Below are 22001 nucleotides of genomic sequence, written 5' to 3'. Positions count from 1 at the left end.
CTATGTCTTTGGGAGGGCCTTGCTGAATATGTAAACCATTTGATTAGAGAATCTGGCATCCAAAACAGGGGTCAGACCAGGCGCTGTGGCTCATGCCTATAATCCCAGCACTGTGGGAGGCCAAGGTGGGAGGATCACCTGAGGTCAGGAGTTCAAGACCAGCCTGGCCAACATGGTGAAACCCCATCTGTACTAAAAATACAAAAGCTAGCCAGGTATGGTGGCGGGCACCTGTAAACCAGCTTCTCAGGAGGCTGAGGCAGGAGAATCGCTTGAACCTGGGAGGCAGAGGTTGCAGTAAGCAGAGACTGTGCCATTGCACTCCAGCCTGGGCAACAAGAGTGAAACTTTGCCTCAAAAAAAAAAAACAAAAAAAAACCAACACAGGGGTCAACAAACTATGGCCTGCTGCCTATTTTTGTTTGACTGGTGAGCGAAGAATGATTTTTATATTTTAAAATTATTGGAAATATCAAAACTGGAATTATATTTCATGATATGTGAAAATTACATGAAGTTAAAATCTCAGTGTCTAGAAATAAAGTTTTATTCGCACACAGCCTGCTCATTTGTTTACCTATTGTGCATGGCCACTTTCACATTACAGTGGCAGAGTTGAACAACTGCTGCAAAGACTAGCCACAAAACTGAAAATGTTTACTGCTTGGCCCTTTACAGAACTTTGCCAAGCCCTCATTTAAAGTAACAGATTTAAACAATCTCCATAAACAGCTGCTGGCTTTGAAGATAGGTGCAGCCACTAGTGCTTTTCTTGGCAGATTCATTGCCAAAGAATAGTTTGTTCAGTAATGCCCTTGTTTTATGTGCCAGGCTCCATAAAGAAAGGGTTCTCATGCTCAAATATATGGACAATACCTCATGCTATATATGTGATTTATTTCTCTCTAGGGAACAAACCTGCATAATTGCTTAATATAGGCTCCTTAAAAGGTAGAAAAGGGCTCTTTGGTCAAATAATTGTAGGAAAAAGATTGACAATCACAGTGCTGAGAAGGCCTCCAATAGAGAAGTTGGTTTGGTTGTTCCTTGATCTCCCACCTCCTCCTTTTGAGCTTAGCCTTTTAGAAATTAATCATCACCTCCTCTTCTTGCCCCTGAGTGGAAGGGATGAGGCCCATGGGCTTTGTCCCTAGGAGGAGAAAGAGCCAGTAAGTGAGGAGCTTTTAAAGCCCTTTCTTTGTGGGAGGGGCCACAAGGGGCCAGCTCTCTTAGGGCTGAGAAAGCCAAGGCCAGCATTTCTCAGAGTGCTGTCAGGACTGGCTGCCTCAGAATCATCTAAGGGACTAGCTGAAACAGACTCTGGGGCCATTTCAGACTCACTGGGCAGCAGAGCCTAGGAATCTGCATGATGTTGCCGATGAAAGCTTAGGTTGGATTTCCTCTTGGTGTCCCCTCCCAAGAGCTTGAAGATCCTCTCTCCTTCCTCCTCTATCCCAACCTGGCTTGGATATTTGTGGAATGAATAATAACACCTGCCACTTATCAGTGTTTATTGGGTGCTGAGCTGATCTCATTGGATCTTTTTTTTTTTTTTTTCTTGAAACAGAGTCTTGCTCTGTCACCCAGTCACCCAGGCTGGATTGCAGTGGTGTGATCTCTGCTCACTGCACCCTCTGCCTCCCAGATTCAAGTGATTCTCCTGCCTCAGCCTCCTGAATTGCTGGGACTACAGGCACAAGCCACCATACCTGGCCAATTTTTGTATTTTTAGTAGAGATGGGTTTTCGCCATGTTGGCCAGGCCGATCTCAAACTCCTGATCTCAGGTGATCCACCTGCCTCGGCCTCCCAAAGTGCTGGGATTATAGGTGTGCGCCACTGCACCCGGCCTGATCTCATTGGATCTTTGTAGCAATTTGATGAATTGGGTGTTCTCGTTATCCCCAGGTGACAGGCAAACTGAGGCCCAGAAGAAGGTTGGTAATATGTTCATGAGTTAAGACACAGCGCCAGGGTTCATGTGGGTGAGGGTCTGACACCAGGCAGATGAAGGGTCATTGGCTACAGTGACTTGAGTACCCGAGCTGGGCCAGATTTGGACCCGGTGGTGTGAGGAACCTCCTCCCGTCTAACTCTGGCAGAAGGAGTTTGGGGAGGGCAGGGACTGGAGGAAGATGGTCTTCGCCCTGTTCAAAGCAGGCAGTAGCCTTTTCTCTCTCACGGTGGGCAAGGTTCCCTGCTGCCCGAGTCCCTGGGCCTCGGAGCACTAAGGCTGGCCACCTGCTAGGTGGGAAGGCCCCAAACGGCTTCTCATCCTGCCTGCCTCCACTCCTCCTACCAGAGTGACCTCACCTGGCAGGAAGCGTGGCCCCAGGGCCCTGTCAGCTCAGTTCCCGCCAGCCAGGAGGGTCCTGGGGTCCCTTCCCAGCCTGCCACAAGCCCGGAGGGCACACCCAAGAGGCAAGTGTAAGATCCTGTTTCCTTCATCCTCAGCAGCCCAAAGCTCTGGACGCTGGAAGGGAGGCAGGGCCAGGAGGTACTTTCATCTTTCCTGGAACTGTGTTAAAGGGCCCTGGGCAGTGAAGGGAGCCAGAGCCATTTCCTGCGTGCTTATAGCATGCCAGATGCCTGGCCACGCGCTGCCCACAGGATCAGGTGGAACTCCTCAGAGGCCCTGCCTTTTAGGGCCAGCCGTCCTCCCATTTCACAGATGGAGCCGTAGAGACTCCCCTCAAAAGCCACACAGCTAGGAGGAAGCCAAGTTCAAATCATGACACATCCATCCCTGTCCAGGGCTTGTTTCTCACCTGCCTTGCCCCACTGCTAACTCCGACACCTCTTGAGTTTGGCATCCAAGGGCAGAACCTGGAACCCAGGGGGAGGGAGGCACAGAGAGGCGTGAAGGATGGGAACCACTGCACTGCCCGGCCTCCTGTGGGCTGCTCGGGCTGACTTCCCCCTCGCCAGTTCTGCTGCCCTTAACTGCGGCCTTTGGAAGGGGGTGTAACCTCTGCAGGTGACGCTTGGGTCTCCCTGTTGGAAGAACTGGCAAGATGCCATGTACTGACTTTAAGAAACAAATGAAGATTGGGCGTAGTGGCTCATGCCTGTAATCCCAGCACTTTGGGAGGCCAAGGCAGGTGGATTACTTGAGGTCAGGAGTTCGAGACCTGCCCAGCCAACATGGTGAAACCCTGTCTCCACTAAAAACACAAAAATTAGCCGGGTGTGGTGGCAGGTGCCTGTAGTCCCAGCTACTCGGGAGGCTGAGGCAGGAGAATCGCTTGAACCTGTGGGGGCAGAGGTTGCAGTGAGCCGAAATCGCACCACTGTACTCCAGCCTGGATGACAGTGATACTCCGTCTCAAAAAAAAAAAGCAAATGAGCCCTGTGCCTGGCATCCTGAGTGGGGATGGAGGCTGACATATGTATCTGGGGGTCAGAAAGACCTGCGTTCAATCCCCCCGTCACCAGTTGCTCAAGGCTTTCAGCAGCCTACCCCTCAGCCTCGCTCAACTTGTCTGTAAAATGGGCATGATGGTGCCTCCCTCACACGGCTGCTGGGAGGAGGTGACCTCAGTGGAGGGCTCTGGGGGCTCCTGGTCAACCAACAACAGTTGTTGTTTTTTACCTCCTCCTTCCTTTGAGGGTCACCCTGCAGCTGGAGGGCCACCTGGGAACATCGTGACACACAGGTGCTGAGTGTTAGTGCAGAAGAGGCTCTGGTCCAGTTGCCAGCCAGGATGCAGTACTGCCCGGTGTCACAGCCAGCTGCAGGCAGGGCTCTCAGACCCAAATGCCTTCCGGGGCCAGGCAGGAGCCACAAAAGCGTGGAGCTGGAGCCTTTCCTCTTAACCACTCATGCCTCTGTCCCATTGTCTCTCAAATGCTTCGGAGCTGGGGATAGGGCTCATAAGTACAAGGGTCCCCAAACCATCTGCCGATCCCCTGCTGCAGCAGGGCTGAGACTGAGGGAGGCCATGCCCAGCCCAGCACCTAGGAGAGGGACACGCCCTTTAGCAGCCAGGCCCGCCCTGTTCTTTCCTTTTGTTTTGTTTTGCTCTGAGACAGGGTGTTGCTCTGTCACTGAGGCTGGAGTGCAGTGGAGCAATCTCACAATCTCAGCTCACTGCAACTTCCACGTCCCAGGTTCAAGCGATTCTCCCACCTCAACCTCCTGAGTAGCTGGGATTACAGGCGCGCACCACTACTCCCGTTTAATTTTTTTTTTTTTTTTTTTTGAGACAGAGTGTCACTCTGTTGCCCAGGCTGGAGTGCAGTGACAAGATCTCAGCTCATTGCAACTTCCGCCTCCCAGTTTCAAGCGATTCTCCTGCCTCAGCCTCCTAAGTAGCTGGGATTACAGGCACGTGCCATCATACCCAGCTGATTTTTGTATTTTTAGTAGAGACGGGGTTTCACCATGTTGACCAGGCTGGTCTTGAACGCCTGACTTCAGGTGATACAGCCGCCCCGGCCTCCCAAAGTGTTGGGATTACAGACGTGAGCCACCGAGCTCGGCCAAGGCCAGCCCTGTTCTGAGGTCAGCCACAGCTGCCAGGTTCTCAGTGCAGCCTGGGCCTGCTCCCAGCCCCGTCGCCCCTGGCCACAGAAGGGTACTGTCCCACTGATGAGCTTACATCTGGTGTCAAGACCCATAACTGCCCCCGGGCACAGGGCCCAAAAAGCCCCTGTGGTCTCATGCAGCTCACAGCAGCTTTTTGGACTCAAAACACCTTCCCACTGGGAATGCTGATCAGAATCCCAAGTCCAGATGGCAGGCACGCAGGGAACTGGCACGGGTCCCCGGGATACAGCTTTCTCCATGACTCTGCTTCCTGGCAATAAACTGATGAGTCAGGAGTGCAGAACACCAGAGTTCAAACGCAGCCCTGCCACTTCCCGGCTGTGTGGCCTGGGGCAAGCACCTTAACCTCTCTGAGCCTCAGCTCCCTATCTAGCAGACAGAACCCAAACCCGGACATGGTTGTTGGAAAGTTTAAAATGAAATAGGCCGGGCGTGGTGGTTCACACCTAGAATCCCAGCACTTTTTGGGAGGCTAAGGCAGGAGAATCGCTTGAGCCCAGGGGTTCAAGACCAGTCTGTGCATGATAATGAAACTCCTGTCTCTGAAAAAAATAATTATATGTATATATCTCTCTATGTGTATATAAATATACATATAAATATATAGATATACAAATATACATATACACATAATGTATATATGTATACATATTTACATTACATATATAATATAAATATACATATATACACATATGCATATTTCAATATACGCATACTATATACACACATATATGTATATTTATATATGTATATGTATGTTTCAACATATAAATAAAAATATGTATATACACACACACACACACACATATATATATATATTTAGACAGAGTCTTGCTGTGTTGCCCAGGCTGGAGTGCAGTGGTGCAATCTTGGCTCATTGCAACCTCCGCCTCCCAGGTTCAAGTGATTCTCCTGCCTCAGCCTCCGGAGTAGCTGAGACTACAGGTATGCACCACTACGCCCGGCTAAATTTTGTATTTTTAGTAGAGATGCGGTTTCACCATGTTGGCCAGGCTGGTCTCAAACTCCTGACCTCAAGCGATCTGCTTGCCTCAGCCTCCCAAAGTGCTAGAATTACGTGTGTGAGCCACTGTGCCTGGCCTAATATATATTTTATTTTATTATTTTATTTTATTTTTTTGAGACAGTCTCACTCTGCTGCCCAGGCTGGAGTGCAGTGGTGTGATCTTGGCTCACTGCAAGCTCCGCCTCCTGGGTTCATGCCATTCTCCTGCCTCAGCCTCCCGAGTAGCTGGGACTACAGGCGCCCGCCACCATGCCCGGCTAATTTTTTGTATTTTTAGTAGAGATGGGGTTTTACTGTGTTCGCCAGGATGGTCTCGATCTCCTGACGCCCACCTCGGCCTCCCAAAGTGCTGGGATTACAGGCGTGAGCCACTGCGCCCTGCCTAATGTATATTTTTAAAAGGTGAACTAACATAGGGAAAGTGCCCAGCCCCATGCCTGGCCTGCAGAAGCCCTCAGGAAGTGCCCACTTGGGGTCCTCAGCTAAGGAGATGGAGGCAAGGCAGGGGGCAGCCCCTGGCATTTGAGACTGAACCAGTAAGAACTGTACCATTTTTCTCTGGGTGAGGGCACAGAGCAACCACACGGGCCCAAGTTCCCCCGCAGTGTGGGGAAATGTGATCCTACATGGATGTGGGGGTCTCTGGGTACCAGGGACTGGGAAGGCAGGAGTCCTGGCTTGGGGTGAGTCGGGGGTGCAGAGTGGGGATCCAGCCCTGGTTTACAGCCGGTCCCCCTGCAGTGACGGGTTGGATATTTCTGGCCACCAGCCTGGGGATTTAATTAAGTTAGTGATGAACCCAAGCACATCTCCAGGGAGCCCAGAGCTGTCCCTGCTTTCTCTGCCTGTGGATTAATTCCTGTTTTTCCTTCTTTTGTTTTGTTTTGTTTTTCTCTCCCCCCTCCCCATCTTTCTTCCCAAGGAATTAAAAAAAAAAAAAAAAGCCTTATTTATTATCATTTTCCCCACCGTTGGCATGGCAACACAGGCGTATACTGAGCTACAGGCAGCCCCGCCACCATCCCAGCCGCCACAGGCCCCGCCACAAGCCCAGCCTCAGCCGCCACCGCCACCACCCCCAGCGGCACCCCAGCCCCCACAGCCGCCCACCGCTGCTGCCACCCCTCAGCCCCAATATGTCACCGAGCTGCAGAGCCCCCAACCCCAGGCACAGCCACCGGGCAGCCAGAAGCAGTACGTGACAGAGCTCCCGGCTGTACCCGCACCCTCACAGCCGACTGGTGCACCCACCCCGTCGCCTGCACCCCAGCAGTACATCGTGGTCACTGTCTCTGGTAAGTGCTGCGCGCTCGTGTGTCCCGAAAACTCCTCTCAGAGTTGTTCAGGTAGCCTAGCCCCCAGGTGTGAAGGCACAGGGCTGCTATGCCCCCCAAGGTTTCTGGATGGGACTTGGGGCATCACTAGGGCAGGGGTGCTCAAGCCATACAAGGAGGCCTCTGTCCCCCCAAACTCCTCCCAGCAGAGCAGATCTTAGAGCTTCTGTTTTTGGTTTTATTTTGTTTTTTGAGACAGAGTCTCATTCTGTTGCCCAGGCTGGAGTGCAGTAGTGCAATCACAGCTCACTGCAGCCTCAACCTTCCAGGCTCAAGCAATCCTCCCACCTCAGCCTCCCAAGTAGCTGAGACACAGGTGCCCACCACCATGCCTGGATAATTTTTTAAATTTTTTGTAGTGATGGGGTCTCCCCATGTCGCTCAGGCAGGTCTGAAACTCCTGGCCTCAAATGATCCTCCCACCTCAGTCTCCTGAGTTGCTGGGACTACAGGTGTGCAGCTGTGCCCAGCTAACGTTTTTTTTGTTTTGTTTTGTTTTGTTTTTGTGTTTTTTGTAGAGATGAGGTCTTGCCATATTGCCTAGGCTGGTCTCAAACTCCTGGGCTCAAGCGATCCTCCTGCCACAGCTTCCCAAAATGCTGGGAATACAGGCATGAGCCACCATGCTCAGCCTCTTAGAGCTGCTCTGACCTCTCTTTGCAAGTAAGATGTCCCTGGAAGAAGGGTTTGGGCAGTGGCATCAAAATTTGCATGGACCTGTGGGAGACAGAGGGTGCGGTCCAGGCCTGGCCTGTCTACACACCAGTCTTTTGATCTCCCTGCTCTGGTTTCCTCATTTGTGGTGGAATCATCATAGCTCCTCGCTCTCAGGGGACACATGCGAGGGTCTAATAGCCAGGATGGCCTCGAGTGGGCACTTCAGGGAGGTCAGCTGTGGGGGGCCTGTACATGTCACCTCCCCTTCCTGGAGGAGCCACGCTGTTATTTTGGGCAGGATCCAGGCTCCAGCCCTTTTCTTTGTTTTTGCTTTTCTTTCTCATGACATAGGCTAAGGCACACAGGACCTGCGTTGAGAGCAGGCCATCTTGGACAGACCTGTTGCCCTCTGAGCATTTCCCACAGTAAACGTAGTGATGATGTTTTGGCTTGTTTAGGGTCTGCCTGAGGGCTGGGTGTCTGTCTCGACTGACTTAGTGCTCTGATGGGAATGGCAGCACAGCCTGGGCATTGGGCTAGATTTGTGTGTTTTTTTGGTTTAGAGATGGGGTCTTGCTATGCTGTCCAGACTGACCTCAAACTCTTGGGCTCAAGTGATTCTCCTGCCTCAGCCTCGTGGGTAGCTGGGACTACAGGCCCCTGCGACTGTGTTTTTAATGTGCTCTGTGGAGGACGGAGGCCTCAGTGGGAGCCTGGATCACAGCTCGCTCTGGTCCTTCTCAGAATGGGAATGGAAGGGGTGAGACCATCAGGGCATCCTGAGGGGCTATGGAAGGGGTGGGTGAAGATGTGATTGGGGACCATAAGGTCATAAAGAGTCATCAAAATATGTAGCAATTCGCCAAGTGCAGTGGCACACGTCTGTAATCCCAGCACTTTGGGAGGCCGAGATGGGCGGATCACTTGAGGTCAGGAGTTCGAGACCCGCCTGGCCAACATGGTGAAACCCCGTCTCTACTAAAATATAAAAATTAGCTGGGTGTGGTGGCACGAGCCTGTAATCCCAGCTACTCAGGAGGCTGAGGCAGGAAAAATCACTTAAACCCGGGAGGCAGAGATTGCAGTGAGCTGAGATTGCGCCACTGCACTCCAGCCTGGGTGATGGAGCGAGAATCCATCTCAAAAAAAAAAAAAATAACGAAAAGTGTAGCAATTGGCCCCGTCGTGGAACAGAGCTGATGGGGCTGGGACCCTGGGCAGTGTCCCAGAGGCTTCTGGCAGTGTCCACATGAGACGTCCAGGGCCTCTGGGAGAGGTTTGGGATGGGGACATGCAGGGACTCAGGGCAGTGATTCTTTACTGTATGGACGGAGTGGAGATGTCCACATGAGCGCCACACTTAGTGCCCTCCTGCCTGTGTAGACACAGCCCTGCCCTGGTTGAGGTCGGGCTGCGGACTGGTGAGCCTCTGGTGGGTCTTAGCGCTGCTCAGAAATCCTGCAACATTTCCTTAACAGTGAACTTCATGCTCCAAGAAACCCATTCTCCCTCTACCCCGCCTTCACCTCCATCACCTCTGTCTCATATTATGCTTCTGGTTCCTGACCCTGCAGGCAGCGTTACTGGGGACAGAGTACCATCAGGCAACCACAGGGACCCCTTCTCCCGCCCAACTCCTGGGGTGCATCTGCACCCACCACCTCTGCCTTCTCCTTGGATGAAGCAGCATCGCCCATATCCAGGACACGCTTCTGCCATTGCTCCTTCTAGTCCCTTCCGCATGACTTAATCCCCCTCTTGCAGATCTTCCGATCCACCCATCAAGGTGGAAGAGCACCCATTTTGTTTATTTTTTATGTATTTATTTTTTGAGACAGGGTCTTGCTCTGTCGCCCAGGCTGGAGTGCAGTGGTGCAATCATGGCTCACTGTAACCTCCAACTCCTGGGCTCAGTGATACTCTCACCTTAGCCTCCCAAGTAGCTGGGACTATAGGCAATTTTTTTTTTTTTTTTTTTTGTGAAACAAAGTCTCGCTCTGTCACCCAGGCTGGAGTACAGTGGCGCGATCTCAGCTCACTGCAAGCTCTGCCTCCCGGGTTCACGCCATTCTCCTGCCTCAGCCTCCCAAGTAGCTGGGACTACAGGCGCCCGCCACCAGGCCCAGCTAATTTTTTGTATTTTTAGCAGAGACGGGGTTTCACTGTGTTAGCCAGGATGGTCTCGATCTCCTGACCTCGTGATCCGCCCGCCTCGGCCTCCCAAAGTGCTGGGATTACAGACATGAGCCACCACGCCCAGCCTAATCTTTTAATTTTTTTGTAGCAACAGTCTCACTATGTTGCCCAGGCTGGTCTTGAACTCCTGGCCTCAAACAATCCTCCCACTTCAGCCTCCCAAAGTGCTGGAATTACAAGTGTGAGCCACCACGCCCAGCCAAGCCCCCATTTTATCCAGGAACCTCCAGCTCCTGGCCCCCCTGCCGCTGGCCCCCTTTTCCCCAAAGATCCCCTCCTGTGAGGCCTCCAGGAGCCCTCTGCCCTGGTCTCCGCCCACCCCCCTGCAGCCCCTCCGTGGTCCCCTCTGCTGCTTCTCCTCATCTCCCTGACCTTGTCGGCAAAGCAGGGAGAGCCCCAGACTCAGGCCTGGGAACCTCTCTTAGCTCCTGTAGTTCTCCTTTCATAATGGCCTCATCCTGTGTCCCAGCTCTCAATGCCCACACCGAGGTCTCCAGCCTGGGCTGCAACCCTGAACCCCAGGACCCCACATCTAGCCACTCTTGACTCATCCACTCGGTGTTGAACTCGCTGCAGGCCAGTGCAGCCAAATTGAATTCTGCATTTTTCCCTCTTCAAATCTTCTCTCCTTCAAGACTTTCTTATCCTCCCAGGCCCACGGTCAGTCTTGTTTCTGTCCTACTCCTCCTTGAGTAAGACCTCTTGGCTCCACCTCCTAAACTCTTCCAGAACCCACCTGCCTCTTCCACTTCTACGACCCCAATCCTGGTCCAGCTTCTGCCCTCACAGTCTGACCCCTCCCAGCAGCCAGAGGGAGCTGGTTCACAACTGCCCATTAGGTCCCGTCACATCCTAGCTCGACCCTGATGGCTCCAAGCCAGGTGGTTCCATGGGCCCTCTTTGAGAAACCCCAGCCTAGGCTTTCTCACTCTGGGAGAGCAGGCTCCTTCCCCTGATACCTGACAAAAAAAGGGCTTTAAAAGCTACACACACACACACACACACACTCTCTCTCTCTCTATATATATATATGTGTGTGTGTGTGTGTGTGTGTGTGTGTGTGTCTATATATATATATATATATATATATATATAAAAAAATAAGCTGGGCATGGTGGCGGGCACCGTAATCCCAGCTACTTGGGAGGTCGAGGCAGGAGAACTGCTTGAACCTGGGAGGTGGAGGTTGCAGTGAGCCAAGATTGTGCCATTGCACTCCAGCCTGGGCAACAAGAGTGAAACTCCGTCTCAAAAAAAAAAAAACTGCTCCACACACCCTGTGCCCCTACTAGCAAATGCCAAGCCCCTTCAACTCTGGCCTGCCAGCCTCCCAGCCTCGCCCACTTCCACCCATCCCCTCACATACCTGGTCCAGCCCCCCTGGCCTTCCTACAGCTCCACAAACCCGCCAGGCTCAGTCCTGCCTCCTGACTTTTGCACTCGGTACCCTCTGCCAGGAGCACTCCCTGCCCCAGACCCTCTGGGAGCTTGCCTCTTGTCTCCCTCAGGTCTCTGCTCAGACACCACCTTTCTGACTCCCACACCTCCCTGCCCCTGCCCCCACTGCTCACTCTCTGTCTTCTTGTTTGTTTGTTTTTGAGACAAAGTCTCACTGTGTCACCCAGGCTGGATGCAGTGGTGCGATCTCAGTTCACTGCAACCTCTGCCTCCCAGGTTCAAGCGATTCTTCTGCCTCAGCCTCCTGAGTAGCTGGGATTACAGGGGACACCACCACGCCAGGCTAATTTTTGTATTTTTTGGTAGAGATGGCGTTTTGCCATGTTGGCCAGGCTGGTCTCGAACTCCCTACCTCAAGTAATCTGCCCGCCTCGGCCTCCCAAAGTGCTGGGATTACAGGCATGAACCACTGCGGCCCGCTGGTCTTCTTAACACTTATCACCACTTGAAGTTATGATAATGGGAGGGTGGGGGTGCCCACCTGCAGGCAGGGCTCTGTCAGTGCTCAGTCTCTGTGGAATGACTGAGGAGCACCAGCCTGACCCAGAACAGCCTAGAGGAGCACCTAGCATAGCCATCATGTCCTGTCAGCTCCTGCATGGCTGACTGTTTGCAAGAGGCCTCGCATGTCACCAGTGGATGACTCTGCTTGCCCCCCAGAGTGTCTGATGGGTCCTGATCCACGCCCTAGGTGTGGGTCTTACCTGCTTCAGGGTCCAGGCTCCCTAGAGCCAGGGTCTGGAGTGGGCACACAGCTCCAGGCTCCACCACTCCCCAAGTCCTTCCACTCTTGGCCTTGGCTTCTCCAGCTCTTCCCGCACTCCCCCAGGGAGGCCCTGGTGCTTCAAAGTCAAGACCAAGTCCCTGCACTTTGGGAAGCTGAGGCAGGCAGATCAGCTGAGGTCAGGAGTTCAAGACCAGCCTGGCCAACATGGTGAAACCCCATCTCTAATAAAAATACAAAAATTAGCCTGGCGTGTTGGCGTGTGCCTGTAGTACCAGCTACTGGGGAGGCTGAGGCAGGAGAATCGCTTGAACCTGGGAGGTGGAGGTTGCAGCGAGCTGAGATCGTGCCATTGCATGAACAAGAGCAAGAAGTCAAGAGCAAGGCATGGTCTTTGGGTCAGACAGAGCCAGGCGGGACTCTAAGTAGCTGTGGGGCATGGAGAGGTGACCTCTGTGTCCGCCATCTTGGTAGTGCTCCCAGGAGGGTACTCTGTACCCAGGAGGGCCGGCTGCAGCAACCCTGCTGTCCCCAGAACTCTCTGGGGCTCACTTGGTCAGGTGGTGGCTTAGTCGCCTTTCACAGTGGTCCCAGGGAATTTCATTTCCCTGCCATCTACATTCTGGCAGTTGCCAGCCTGTCCCCAGAAGGGTCACTGGGCAGTGCTTCCTGGATTTGTTCTGAGGAAGAGGAGGTTGGCTTGTGCCCTGCCAGCTGTCCCCTCCCCCACCCCTTGCAGTAACTCCCCAGCCTTCCTCCCTTAGCCTCTGCCAGGTTAGCGCCCCTCCTCATCTAAGGGTGGCCGGGGCCACGTGAGCGCCGGGGAAGCGGGAGTAACTGACACCAGTGAAGGCTGCCATAAGGCACCTGGGACTTCTCCCAAGCCAGGAGCAATCGGAGCTGACCAGAGACCCAGGGAGTCGGCAGGGAAGAGGAAGGGAGGGGCCTGGACCCAGACTTGGAGCCTGGGGCTGGACGCCAGCCGACACCAACACCAGACACAGCTCACCCAGCCCCAGTCCACGCCTGCCCTGCCTAAAGGTGACTTTGGAGGTGGTAGGAAGGAAGATCAAGTTTCCCTGGTCAGGAACAATACTAGATCCATAAATCCCTGTCCTCAGAGGCCATCAGACTCTCCCAGAACCCAAGGCGGGAGGAGCGTGCTGTGGGCTCTGGCAGCCACTCCCCGGAAGGTGAAACTGAGCTGGCCTACAGGGAACAGGGCCGCCCTGAAGGAGGGGCCGAGTCCAGCCCTTCTTCCCCGCTTCTCTCTCACTTGGGGTTTGGGGGGTCCAAGAAGAGTTGTGTCCAGACAGGGAAGTGGAGGGCGTTTGTCAGCATTCTCAAGCACAGATGGGGAAACTGAGGTTGGAGCAGACACAGGACAGAGGACACTAGGGGCAGGAGGGGCCCCTCCAGGAGCCCCTGGGGCAGGAGGCAGAGAGTCAGGTGGCCTCATTTGTCCATGGGGAAGGGGGCCAGGCCCCCACAGTGGATGCCAGGAGCCCAGCCTCTCGGGTCTCCCCTGGGCTCCCCCAAGTAGCTCATTTAATGTTTGAGTAGGTCTAGATGGGGAAGTGCGGGGCTTGGGGAGGACAGGTGCCCACTTGTCAGGGTCATTCCACTGCTCAGAGATGTTGATGTGTTAGATTCAGGGACAGGAAATCGGCCGCTGTTTCCTGAGACAGTGGGGGCCTCCCTGGCCTCCTGCACATGCCCAGAGTGGCGATCTCCGGCAGAGAGATGCAGACGCTCGCTCGCAGACTCAGCGCCACCCCCCACTTCCCCTCCGGGCTTCCCTTCGCTGAAACACAGAGAGGGCCAGACCCAGCAGTGGAGGGGCCCTGCCCCGGCCGCAGGCAGACAGGGACAGCTGCACAGGAAGCCCTCATCCGCACGAGTCGCTCAGGCTCACCTGTTCAGCCTCGTGGCGCATCCCCTGGTGCCCTCCTGGGCTGGCAGGCACGGGGTCCCAGCCTTGAGGGCTACCCCAGAGGCAGGAGACGGGCAAGGCTGCTTTCTGGAGATAGCCACCTGGTCCCAGCAGGTCCCCAGGCCTCCTCCTGCTGTGGGTCCTGCTCAGGGACCAGTCCCTGAGCCCCGGAGGTGGTGGGGGCCAGCCCACCACTCCCTGCCCACCTTGAGCTTCCTGGGTGAGACACTATCCCTTAGGCTGGGCCTGAGTCCTTGGGCCCCACGGACCCAGGTGTGCAGGGCCGGTCACGTGACTTGGGGCTGTCTCGGGTTTCTCTCAGGAGGGGCCCTCTCAGTGAGGGCCTCCTCCCTTATGGCCCAGGGAAGCCTAAAGATACCAGGGAAGATTCAGCAAAACATAGGGGCCTGTGGAATTGGCTGCACGGGCAGCTGGTCAGGCAGGCCTGGGATTGACCAAATGCCCCACAGCCCACATGTGGCCACGCAGAGGCCTCCCCTGCCACCTCCTCCCACATCTTGCAACCCCCGCCCCTAACACACACTCATGCCCTCTGTCCTTGACTTGGCCTTTGCATCTGCCCTGGACAACCCTGCTGTCCTGTCCAGGCCCCTCTCCTTCCTGTGCCCTGCCTGGACACCCGAGACCAAGTCTGGATACCTGGGTCCCTGTAGACCCCCAGCTTACTTTCTTTCCTGTGCCCATATACCCAAGTCCACACATCCCTGCCCTTGGGGCTCAGCCCAGGCAGAACCAGTGACTCCAGGTTCCATGTGTGGTATGAGGTTTGTGTGGGCCCAGAGGGGAACCTGTGTCGTGGCCTGCACGGTGGATGGTGCATTTGACCTTGGACAGATCACGTCCTTGCTTCTGGTCTCTGTTGCCTTGTCTGAAAATGGGTTATAAAAGCTCTTACTGTCAGCTGGGCGCAGTTGCTCACGCCTGTAATCCCAGCACTTTGAAAGACCGAGGCGGGCGGATCACTTGAAGCCAGGAGTTCAAGAGCAGCCTGGCCAACATGGCAAAACCCCATCTCTACTAAAACCACAAAAATTAGCTGGGCATGGTGGAGGGTGCCTGTAGTCCTAGCTACTCAGTGGGCTGAGGCAGGAGAATCACTTGAACCAGGAGGTGGAGATTTCAGTGAGCCAAGATTGCGCCACTGCATTCCAGCCTGGGTGACTGTGAGACCCTGTCTCAAAAAAAAAAAAAAAAAAATGAAAAGGTCTTTTTTTTTTTTTTTTTTGAGACGGAGTCTCGCTCTGTCGCCCAGGCTGGAATGCAGTGGCCTGATCTCAGCTCACTGCAAGCTCCGCCTCCCGGGTTCACGCCATTCTCCTGCCTCAGCCTCCCGAGTAGCTGGGACCACAGGCGCCCGCCAGCTCGCCCGGCTAGTTTTTTGTATTTTTTAGTAGAGACGGGGTTTCACTGTGTTAGCCAGGATGGTCTCGATCTCCTGACCTTGTGATCCGCCCGTCTCGGCCTCCCAAAGTGCTGGGATTACAGGCTTGAGCCACCGCGCCCGGCCCATGAAAAGCTCTTAACGTCAGCCGGGCACAGTGGCTCACGCCTATAATTTCAGCACTTCGGGAGACAGAAGCAGGTGGACATGCTTGAGTCCAAGAGTTCGAGACCAGCCTGGGCAATATAGCGAGACCCCCCATCTCTACTAAAAATACAAAAATTAGCCGGACATGGTGGTGCATACCTGTAGTCCCAGCTATTTGGGAGGCTGAGGCAGGATAATTGCTTGAACCCCAGGGGACAGAGGTTGCAGTGAGCTAAGATCATGCTACTGCACTCCAGCCTGGGTGACAGAGCGACACCCTGTCTCAAAATACAAAAAAGCTCTTACTGTCTCTGGCTGTCCAGAGTCTAACATAACACCTAGCGTGCCAGAAGCAACACTAGTGTGTGCAGTGATAACTCCTTGCCCGTGGCCCTTCAGTGCTGCCGGGGGTTGGATAAACCCCTCTAAATCCACAAGAAAAATGCGCCTGGGACCTTGGCTCCTTGGCAGTGGAGGAAGGGCAGGTACATGTCCACCCCCAGCCCCACCTCGGCCTCTGGAGCTGCTGGGGGTAAACCAGGTCACATGGAGGGGATGGGATGGATGGCGTCCCAGCTGGGGTGAGGGTCTTCTAGCCAGCACCTCTTGGGGACACTTGCCTCTACCCCCAGCACCCCTGCTAATCACTTAGCAAGATGTGCATGAAATTTGACCTGTGCCTGCCCGATAGCGTCTCCGGGTACCAACCTCCCTCCTCAGCCCGCAGCGCTGCCCCAGCCCCGCGAAGGCCCTGCTCTGCTGGGGAGGGGCGTGTTTTCCCAAGAGGGCAGGCAGGCTCTCCGCATCCACCGGGGGGATTAGCGCCCCAAGGTTGTGGGTATAAAGCCACCTGCACACCCTGCTGTTCTATAGAGGCGGGCAAGGAGCAAAGAGGAGCAGGCAGGCCCCCCTGGACGGACAGACGGACGGGGGCGGGTGGGGCGGTGGGGGACGAGCACCATGTTCTATGATTGCCTCTTCTCAGCTGCCTGTCAGCGTGAGTACCTGCCTCCCCGACTCCAAGCCCCTTGTGGTCCCCACCCCACTGAGGACAGAGGGTCGGGGAGGGAGGACTTGGCCACGGGCTAGCAAGACCTTCCAGGGACCGCTCCTCCGAGCAGCTTCCACTCCTGGGAAGTCAGGGGTCACCCCAGAGAATGTGGCCCCAGCGCCTCGGTCCTTCCAGCACTGCCAGGACCCTGGAGTGGACAGTCAGTTCCCTGCCTATCCACAAGTCCCATCTGCTGGGAAGGGCCCAGCCTTCCGGGTCTTGAGCATCATAGCTCTTCAGTCACCCTATCTGGTCTGGCTTCAGGATGAGGAAAGCTGATGAGGGCTGCTTCCAGGTATTAAGGATCCTCGGTCCTGCAGGCCCCAGCCCCCTCTGCCACGTGGGCCCCTGATGGGTGCAGTCAGGGCTGGCTGGGGGTAAGCAGGGCTTGGAGGGGCCTGACCTTGCTGGGGGTTGGCTTCAGGCTGCATCTTCCCCTCCAGGTGGGCTCAGGCTTAGGCTGGGGGCGGGGACAGCAGGCAGAGCTGACCTGGTGGCCCCTCCCCACAGAAGGTGCCATGCGGGCCAGCGAGACGGTGTCGGAGGCCAGCCCCGGCTCCACTGCCAGCCAGACCGGTGTTCCTACTCAGGTGGTTCAGCAGGTGCAGGGCACCCAGCAGGTAGGATGTGGCCCTCCCAGGGGGCGGGGGAGGGCCTGTGAGGGGGGCAGTGCAGGTTGCGGCCTTGGGGGCCTCGCCTCCCTCCCTGCTTCCTGCTGGAGCCATCTGCTCACCTGTTCTTATCAAGATGTGCACAGCAGCCGCCCGCCACCCAGCCGCACCAGGCCTCCCTGGGGGAAGCGGCAGCTCAGCTCCTCCTGCCTTGTCTCCACAGCGGCTGCTGGTCCAGACAAGCGTGCAGGCCAAGCCGGGCCACGTGTCGCCCCTCCAGCTGACCAACATCCAAGTGCCCCAGCAGGTAAGGCTGGTGTACCTGGCCCCCACCCTGGAAGGCTCCCTCAGGGTGGAGGACCAACCCCTGTGGCAAACCAGGATCTGTCCTCACCAGGATCGGAGGAAGACGCCCCATCCAGGGGCTGCCCTACCTCCTGGCTCTGGGCAGTCACCTCCCCAGGGTGAGACATCAGGCAGGGGCCATCGGGGACAGAGGAGCTGCAGGAGCCATCTCAGGAGAGAGAATAGGATGTATAGTTGGGAAGGTGGTTTACGGGTCCAGCCTGGTGTCCTGAAGCAGAGAACCCAAGGCCAGGTTTCGAGTCAGGAGTCCATAGCCAGCACAGGGTGGTCTGTGCCCCAGAAGGCCGCACATGAGGTGCCAGGCTCACCCGTTTCTGAATGATCAGCACAAAACTGGACAAAGTGCTGTCGGGTTTTGCAATGGCTCGGTCTCAGCTCGCTGCAACCTCTGCCTCCCACGTTCAAGCAATTCTCATGCCTCAGCCTCCTGAGTAGCTGGGATTACAGGCATGCGTCTCCATGCCCCACTAATTTCTGTATTATTAGTAGAAACGAGATTTCACCATGTTGGTCAGGCTGGTCTCGAACTCCTGACCTCAGGTGATCCGCCTGCCTCGGCCTCCCAAAGTGCTGGGATTACAGATGTGAGCCACCGCACCCAGCCTAGTACTGTTGGGTTTTAAGGATGACAGCACATTCCACATGGCCTGACAACAACTCCGGCTCTGCCACTTCCTGGCTCTAGGACCTCAGATAAGCGCCTTTGCCGTCCTGAGCCTTGGTGTCACCCTCTGCGAAGCGGGGGCAGTAGCTGAACTTCATCAGGGCTGTCAGGGCGATTCTGTGAGCTAACAGGCGTGAAGCACTTAGAATGTCGCCTGGCACTGCGCAGATGCTCGGTGCTGTCATCAGTGATCTGCCCTCCCTCTCCCTCCCTGGCTCCAGGCTCTTCCCACGCAGCGTCTGGTGGTGCAGAGCGCAGCCCCAGGCAGCAAAGGTGGCCAGGTCTCCCTGACGGTCCACGGTACCCAGCAGGTGCACTCACCCCCAGAGGTAAGTGGTGGTCCTGTCAGCCGCCCTCCCCCCGATGTCTCCCCAGGTCAGCAATGTATCCCTATAGTATATTTGGGGCTCCCTGCCCCCCGCCAAGCCTACTTGCTCCTCCAAAGTCCTGCTTCCCTCTTCACTCCCAGTGCGACGCCCTTCTTGACCCCAGGTAGGGTGGCTTAGCTGCCCAATTCCTGGATCTGCCAGCTCTGAGCTAAGCGGCCGTGGAGCTCTGCTCTGGGAGAAGGAGGTGATTTCCTGGGTTGAGATGGCCCTGGCAGCTCCAGCTCAGGGAACTGCATTCGAGAAACAAAGCGGGTTCCTCTTCCCTCCGGAGGGTGGGACAGTCTCTTCCAGGAAGCCTCGGACCACAGGGTAGATTCTGGGGACCCCACCACCAATGAGGGTGTTGAAGCCAGGCTGTGGATGCTGTCTGCATCAGGAGCTCGGGGGCAGATGGCTGGCCCGGCCGCTTTCTCCTGTGGGACTCTGGGCAGGCCTCTGAGCTTTGTTTGGTTTTTGAGACAGAATCTCGCTCTGTCCCCCAGTCTGGAGTGCAGTGGCGCAATCTCAGCTCACTGCAACCTCCAGCTCCTAGGTTCAAGCGATTCTCCTGCCTCAGCCTCCTCAGTAGCTGGGATTACAGGCGTGCGCCACCACGCCCGGCTAATTTTTGTATTTTTAGTAGAGACGGGGTTTCACCATGTTGGCCAGGCTGGTCTTGAACTCCTGACCTCAGGTGATCTGCCCACCTCGGCCTCCCAAAGTGCTGGGATTACAGGTGTGAGCCACCACGCCCAGCCCCTTTGAGCCTTCTGAGCCCCCAGTTTTCTCTGTGTCAAACAACTAATGGTATCAACTACCCCTCAGCTTGCGGTGGGCATTACAGCCTGAGGCACAGCGGAGCTCAGAGCAAACACAGTGCTCCATGGCCAGCCTGCCTGGGCTCAGCCCTGCGCCTCACCGCCTACAGCCGTGTGACCTGGGGCTTGTCCCTTCCCCTCTGCCCCTCCATTGGGAAGTGGGAGTGCCGTGAGATTCCAATGAGTACATTCAGAGCACTCAGTGCAGTGTCTGGTGGGAGTTGGCCCAATATCACACCAGAGGCTGCTGTCATTGCTATAACCTTTGAGGATCAGCCCCTGGAGAGCGTCAGAGGTGCCGGGGGCACCACCCACCATCAGCCAACCTTGCTGGGGAGGGTTAAACCCCCATCGTTGCCAGGAGTTGACTGGGGCCCTTGCAGGGAGTAGGCATTTGGATGCATGGGACGCAGTCAGCAGCCTGGGTGGTTGGGATAGGTCCCCACAGGCTGCCACCCTCCCCAGACAGCTCTCCTGAGAAGGGTGTGTGTGAGGGCCCGGGTGTCCCAGAGGGAGTGCGAATCCACCCCAGAGAGGATGCGAACGCACCCCAGCGGCACTCCTGTGTCTCCTTCCCTTACAGCAGTCGCCGGTGCAGGCCAACAGCTCTTCCAGCAAGACGGCTGGGGCCCCCACGGGCACGGTGCCACAGCAGCTGCAGGTCCACGGCGTCCAGCAGAGTGTCCCCGTCACCCAAGAGGTGCCAGGCCAAGGCGGGCAGCAGCTCGGGCCAGGGGTACCGGCCAGGCAGCCTCTGCAGCCCCCCATGACTGTGCCTCTGGCCTATTAGAGCCCAGCCCCTGTGGGTCCAGCCCCGGCCTGCCACCCTGGCCTTTGATAAGCATCTCTCCCTGTTTCCAGACTCAGCATCCTGGGGCTGGAGGATGGGGGAGCCGTGGGGAGGAGGAAATTGGACCTCCTGGAAGGAGACTGGGGCATAGTGGGCCAGGGGAACCACTTGGAGAAACCACCTGAGCCTCTTTGGGCCCATTTGCCTGAAGGAAGCCCTGAGGCCACATCCTGGCTCCTTCTGGGCAGGGTTTCAGGGAGGGGACCCAGTGCCCAAATCCACACCCAGCCTCTGCAAGGAGGCAGAGCCCTGAGCCGGCGCAGGTTAAGACACTGGGACTGTGTGCCACCTGGTTGTTACCAACGAAGTTGAGGGGTTCCCAGCCCCTTGAAAACAGATGAAATCCATGGACCCTTTCCCAAGTGTAAACAGAAACCCTGTCCCAGAGAATTCACAGATACTCCCCTGCCTGGCGCTAGAGCCCCCCAAACCTCCAGACCTGGGTCCAGGCCCCAGCTTCTCCACTCAGCACCCTCTTCCACCAGCCTCTGTACCTGGCTCTGCACCCCTAGGATAATCCCCGCATCCCCACCACAGCACAGAAGAGGGCAGACAGTTGACATGGGGGGCGGGGTGGGGACGAAAGATAACCCAAGGCCTTGCCTGCGGGTTCTTGGCACAGCTTCAGGGCCCTGTAGGGAGAGGGGGCGGAGAGCAGAGACCCCGCAGTTAGTCCCAGGTTCAACTCAGCCCTGCCGCTTCCTGGGAGCCTCACTTTGCCCCTGTGAGTAGGTACCCATTAGTAATGGATCCAGCACCCTCCTTGCTTGGCTGGAAAACGGCAGCCTCTTGCTTACGGCCTGCTGTGAGCTTTACAGAAGGTCGCCCGTGCAGGGGCTGGGTGGGTTGACGGCCATCGTTGCCATGGTCATCTTAACGTTGCCTTTCCCCTCCCAGAGGTCTGTGGTCCAGGCCACTCCACAAGCTCCCAAAGCCGGCCCGGTGCAGCCGCTGACCGTGCAGGGCCTCCAGCCAGTCCACGTGGCTCAAGAGGTGTGTGTCTCCCCCTCCTACCCCAGGGGCAAAGGGGCTGGTCCCGGGCTGGGGCTGGGGAGTGCAGGCCCCTGAGGCCGCAGGGAGGGAAACGCCTCAGTGAGCTGCAGACCCTGCCCTAGATCCTTCCTCTTTCCTGGCCCCCTGGCAGCTCAGGGTCCAGGTTTTGCTAAGAGAGATCTGGATTCAAATCCCGCTTCTTTCTTGCGTGGCCCTGGGTCAGTTCTAACCCCTCTTCGAGACCCCGGGCGGCGGGGATCTTGCCTCGGGTGGCTGCGTGCGCGCTCAGCAACCCGGTGGGTGGAGGCCTGGAGCCCCACCCGCGGCCGCCCCCGTTGACCCCCCAGTGTCTCTGTTTGTCCTCCAGAGCTCAGGCAGTCAGTTTCCCGCTAGGAAGGCAGAGCAGCGAGATCCCCGGCCCACGCCGCCGCCGGAGCCGCCGCCCCGGCCGCCCGCGTGCAGCGGCGAGGCCCCGCAGCTAGGCAGCCCCGAGCCGCCGCCGCCCCATTACGAGCCGGGCGCCGAGCAGTGGGTGGAGCTGGTGGGCGTGCTGCCCCCACACCTGCTCCTGCCGCAGCAGAAAGTGGTCTTCGAGCCACTGCCCCGGCTCCCGGCCCGAGCCAGCCCCGACCAGAGGGTCAGGATCCAGAGAATCCCCCAGGTGCTAGTGTTCGGCACGGCCGCCACGGCCCTCAAAGTAGGTGGCGGACGCACGGGCGGGGGGCAGCGGGCGGGCGGGGGCGGGGGCGCCCGGTCTGGGCCGCCCACCAGGCCCCGCAAGCCCTGTAGACCCCACCTCCGCCCGACGGGTCGGTCTGGGGACCCGCCTCTGACTCCCCACCCAAGCCCAGTCC

The 22001-nt window shown here is 56.6% G+C and overlaps 1 protein-coding gene and 1 long non-coding RNA gene across 9 annotated transcripts in view; one reads left to right on the top strand and one right to left on the bottom strand.

Annotated features, from left to right (window-relative positions):
- RFX1 (regulatory factor X1) overlaps window positions 1-22001 on the top strand; it is a 47062-nt gene that overhangs the window by 6347 nt on the left and 18714 nt on the right. For 2 of the 8 annotated variants that reach the window (XM_015123108.3, XM_077977555.1), the window contains exons 2-8: window positions 6498-6870; window positions 16988-17097; window positions 17312-17395; window positions 18340-18447; window positions 19888-20004; window positions 21052-21147; window positions 21515-21844. In XM_015123108.3, coding sequence (XP_014978594.2) covers window positions 6552-6870; window positions 16988-17097; window positions 17312-17395; window positions 18340-18447; window positions 19888-20004; window positions 21052-21147; window positions 21515-21844 — 1164 coding nt within the window. In that variant the 5' untranslated portion in view covers window positions 6498-6551. Of the gene's footprint in view, window positions 1-6497; window positions 6871-12746; window positions 12986-16987; window positions 17098-17311; window positions 17396-18339; window positions 18448-19887; window positions 20005-21051; window positions 21148-21514; window positions 21845-22001 lie in introns of those variants that run through there. The other 6 variants (XM_015123110.3, XM_077977558.1, XM_077977556.1 and 3 more) reach the window with 5 other exon arrangements.
- Window positions 8678-10054, bottom strand: LOC144336755 (uncharacterized). Its single transcript, XR_013409079.1, has 2 exons — window positions 9956-10054; window positions 8678-9692 (listed from the first exon to the last, which is right to left on the bottom strand). It is a non-coding gene; the product is annotated as an uncharacterized LOC144336755 (long non-coding RNA).

This window comes from Macaca mulatta, chromosome 19, assembly GCF_049350105.2.
Source record: "Macaca mulatta isolate MMU2019108-1 chromosome 19, T2T-MMU8v2.0, whole genome shotgun sequence".
NCBI lineage: Eukaryota > Metazoa > Chordata > Mammalia > Primates > Cercopithecidae > Macaca > Macaca mulatta.
The sequence above is the reverse complement of the archived record's forward strand: the minus strand, read 5'-3'. Positions and strand labels throughout refer to the sequence as shown.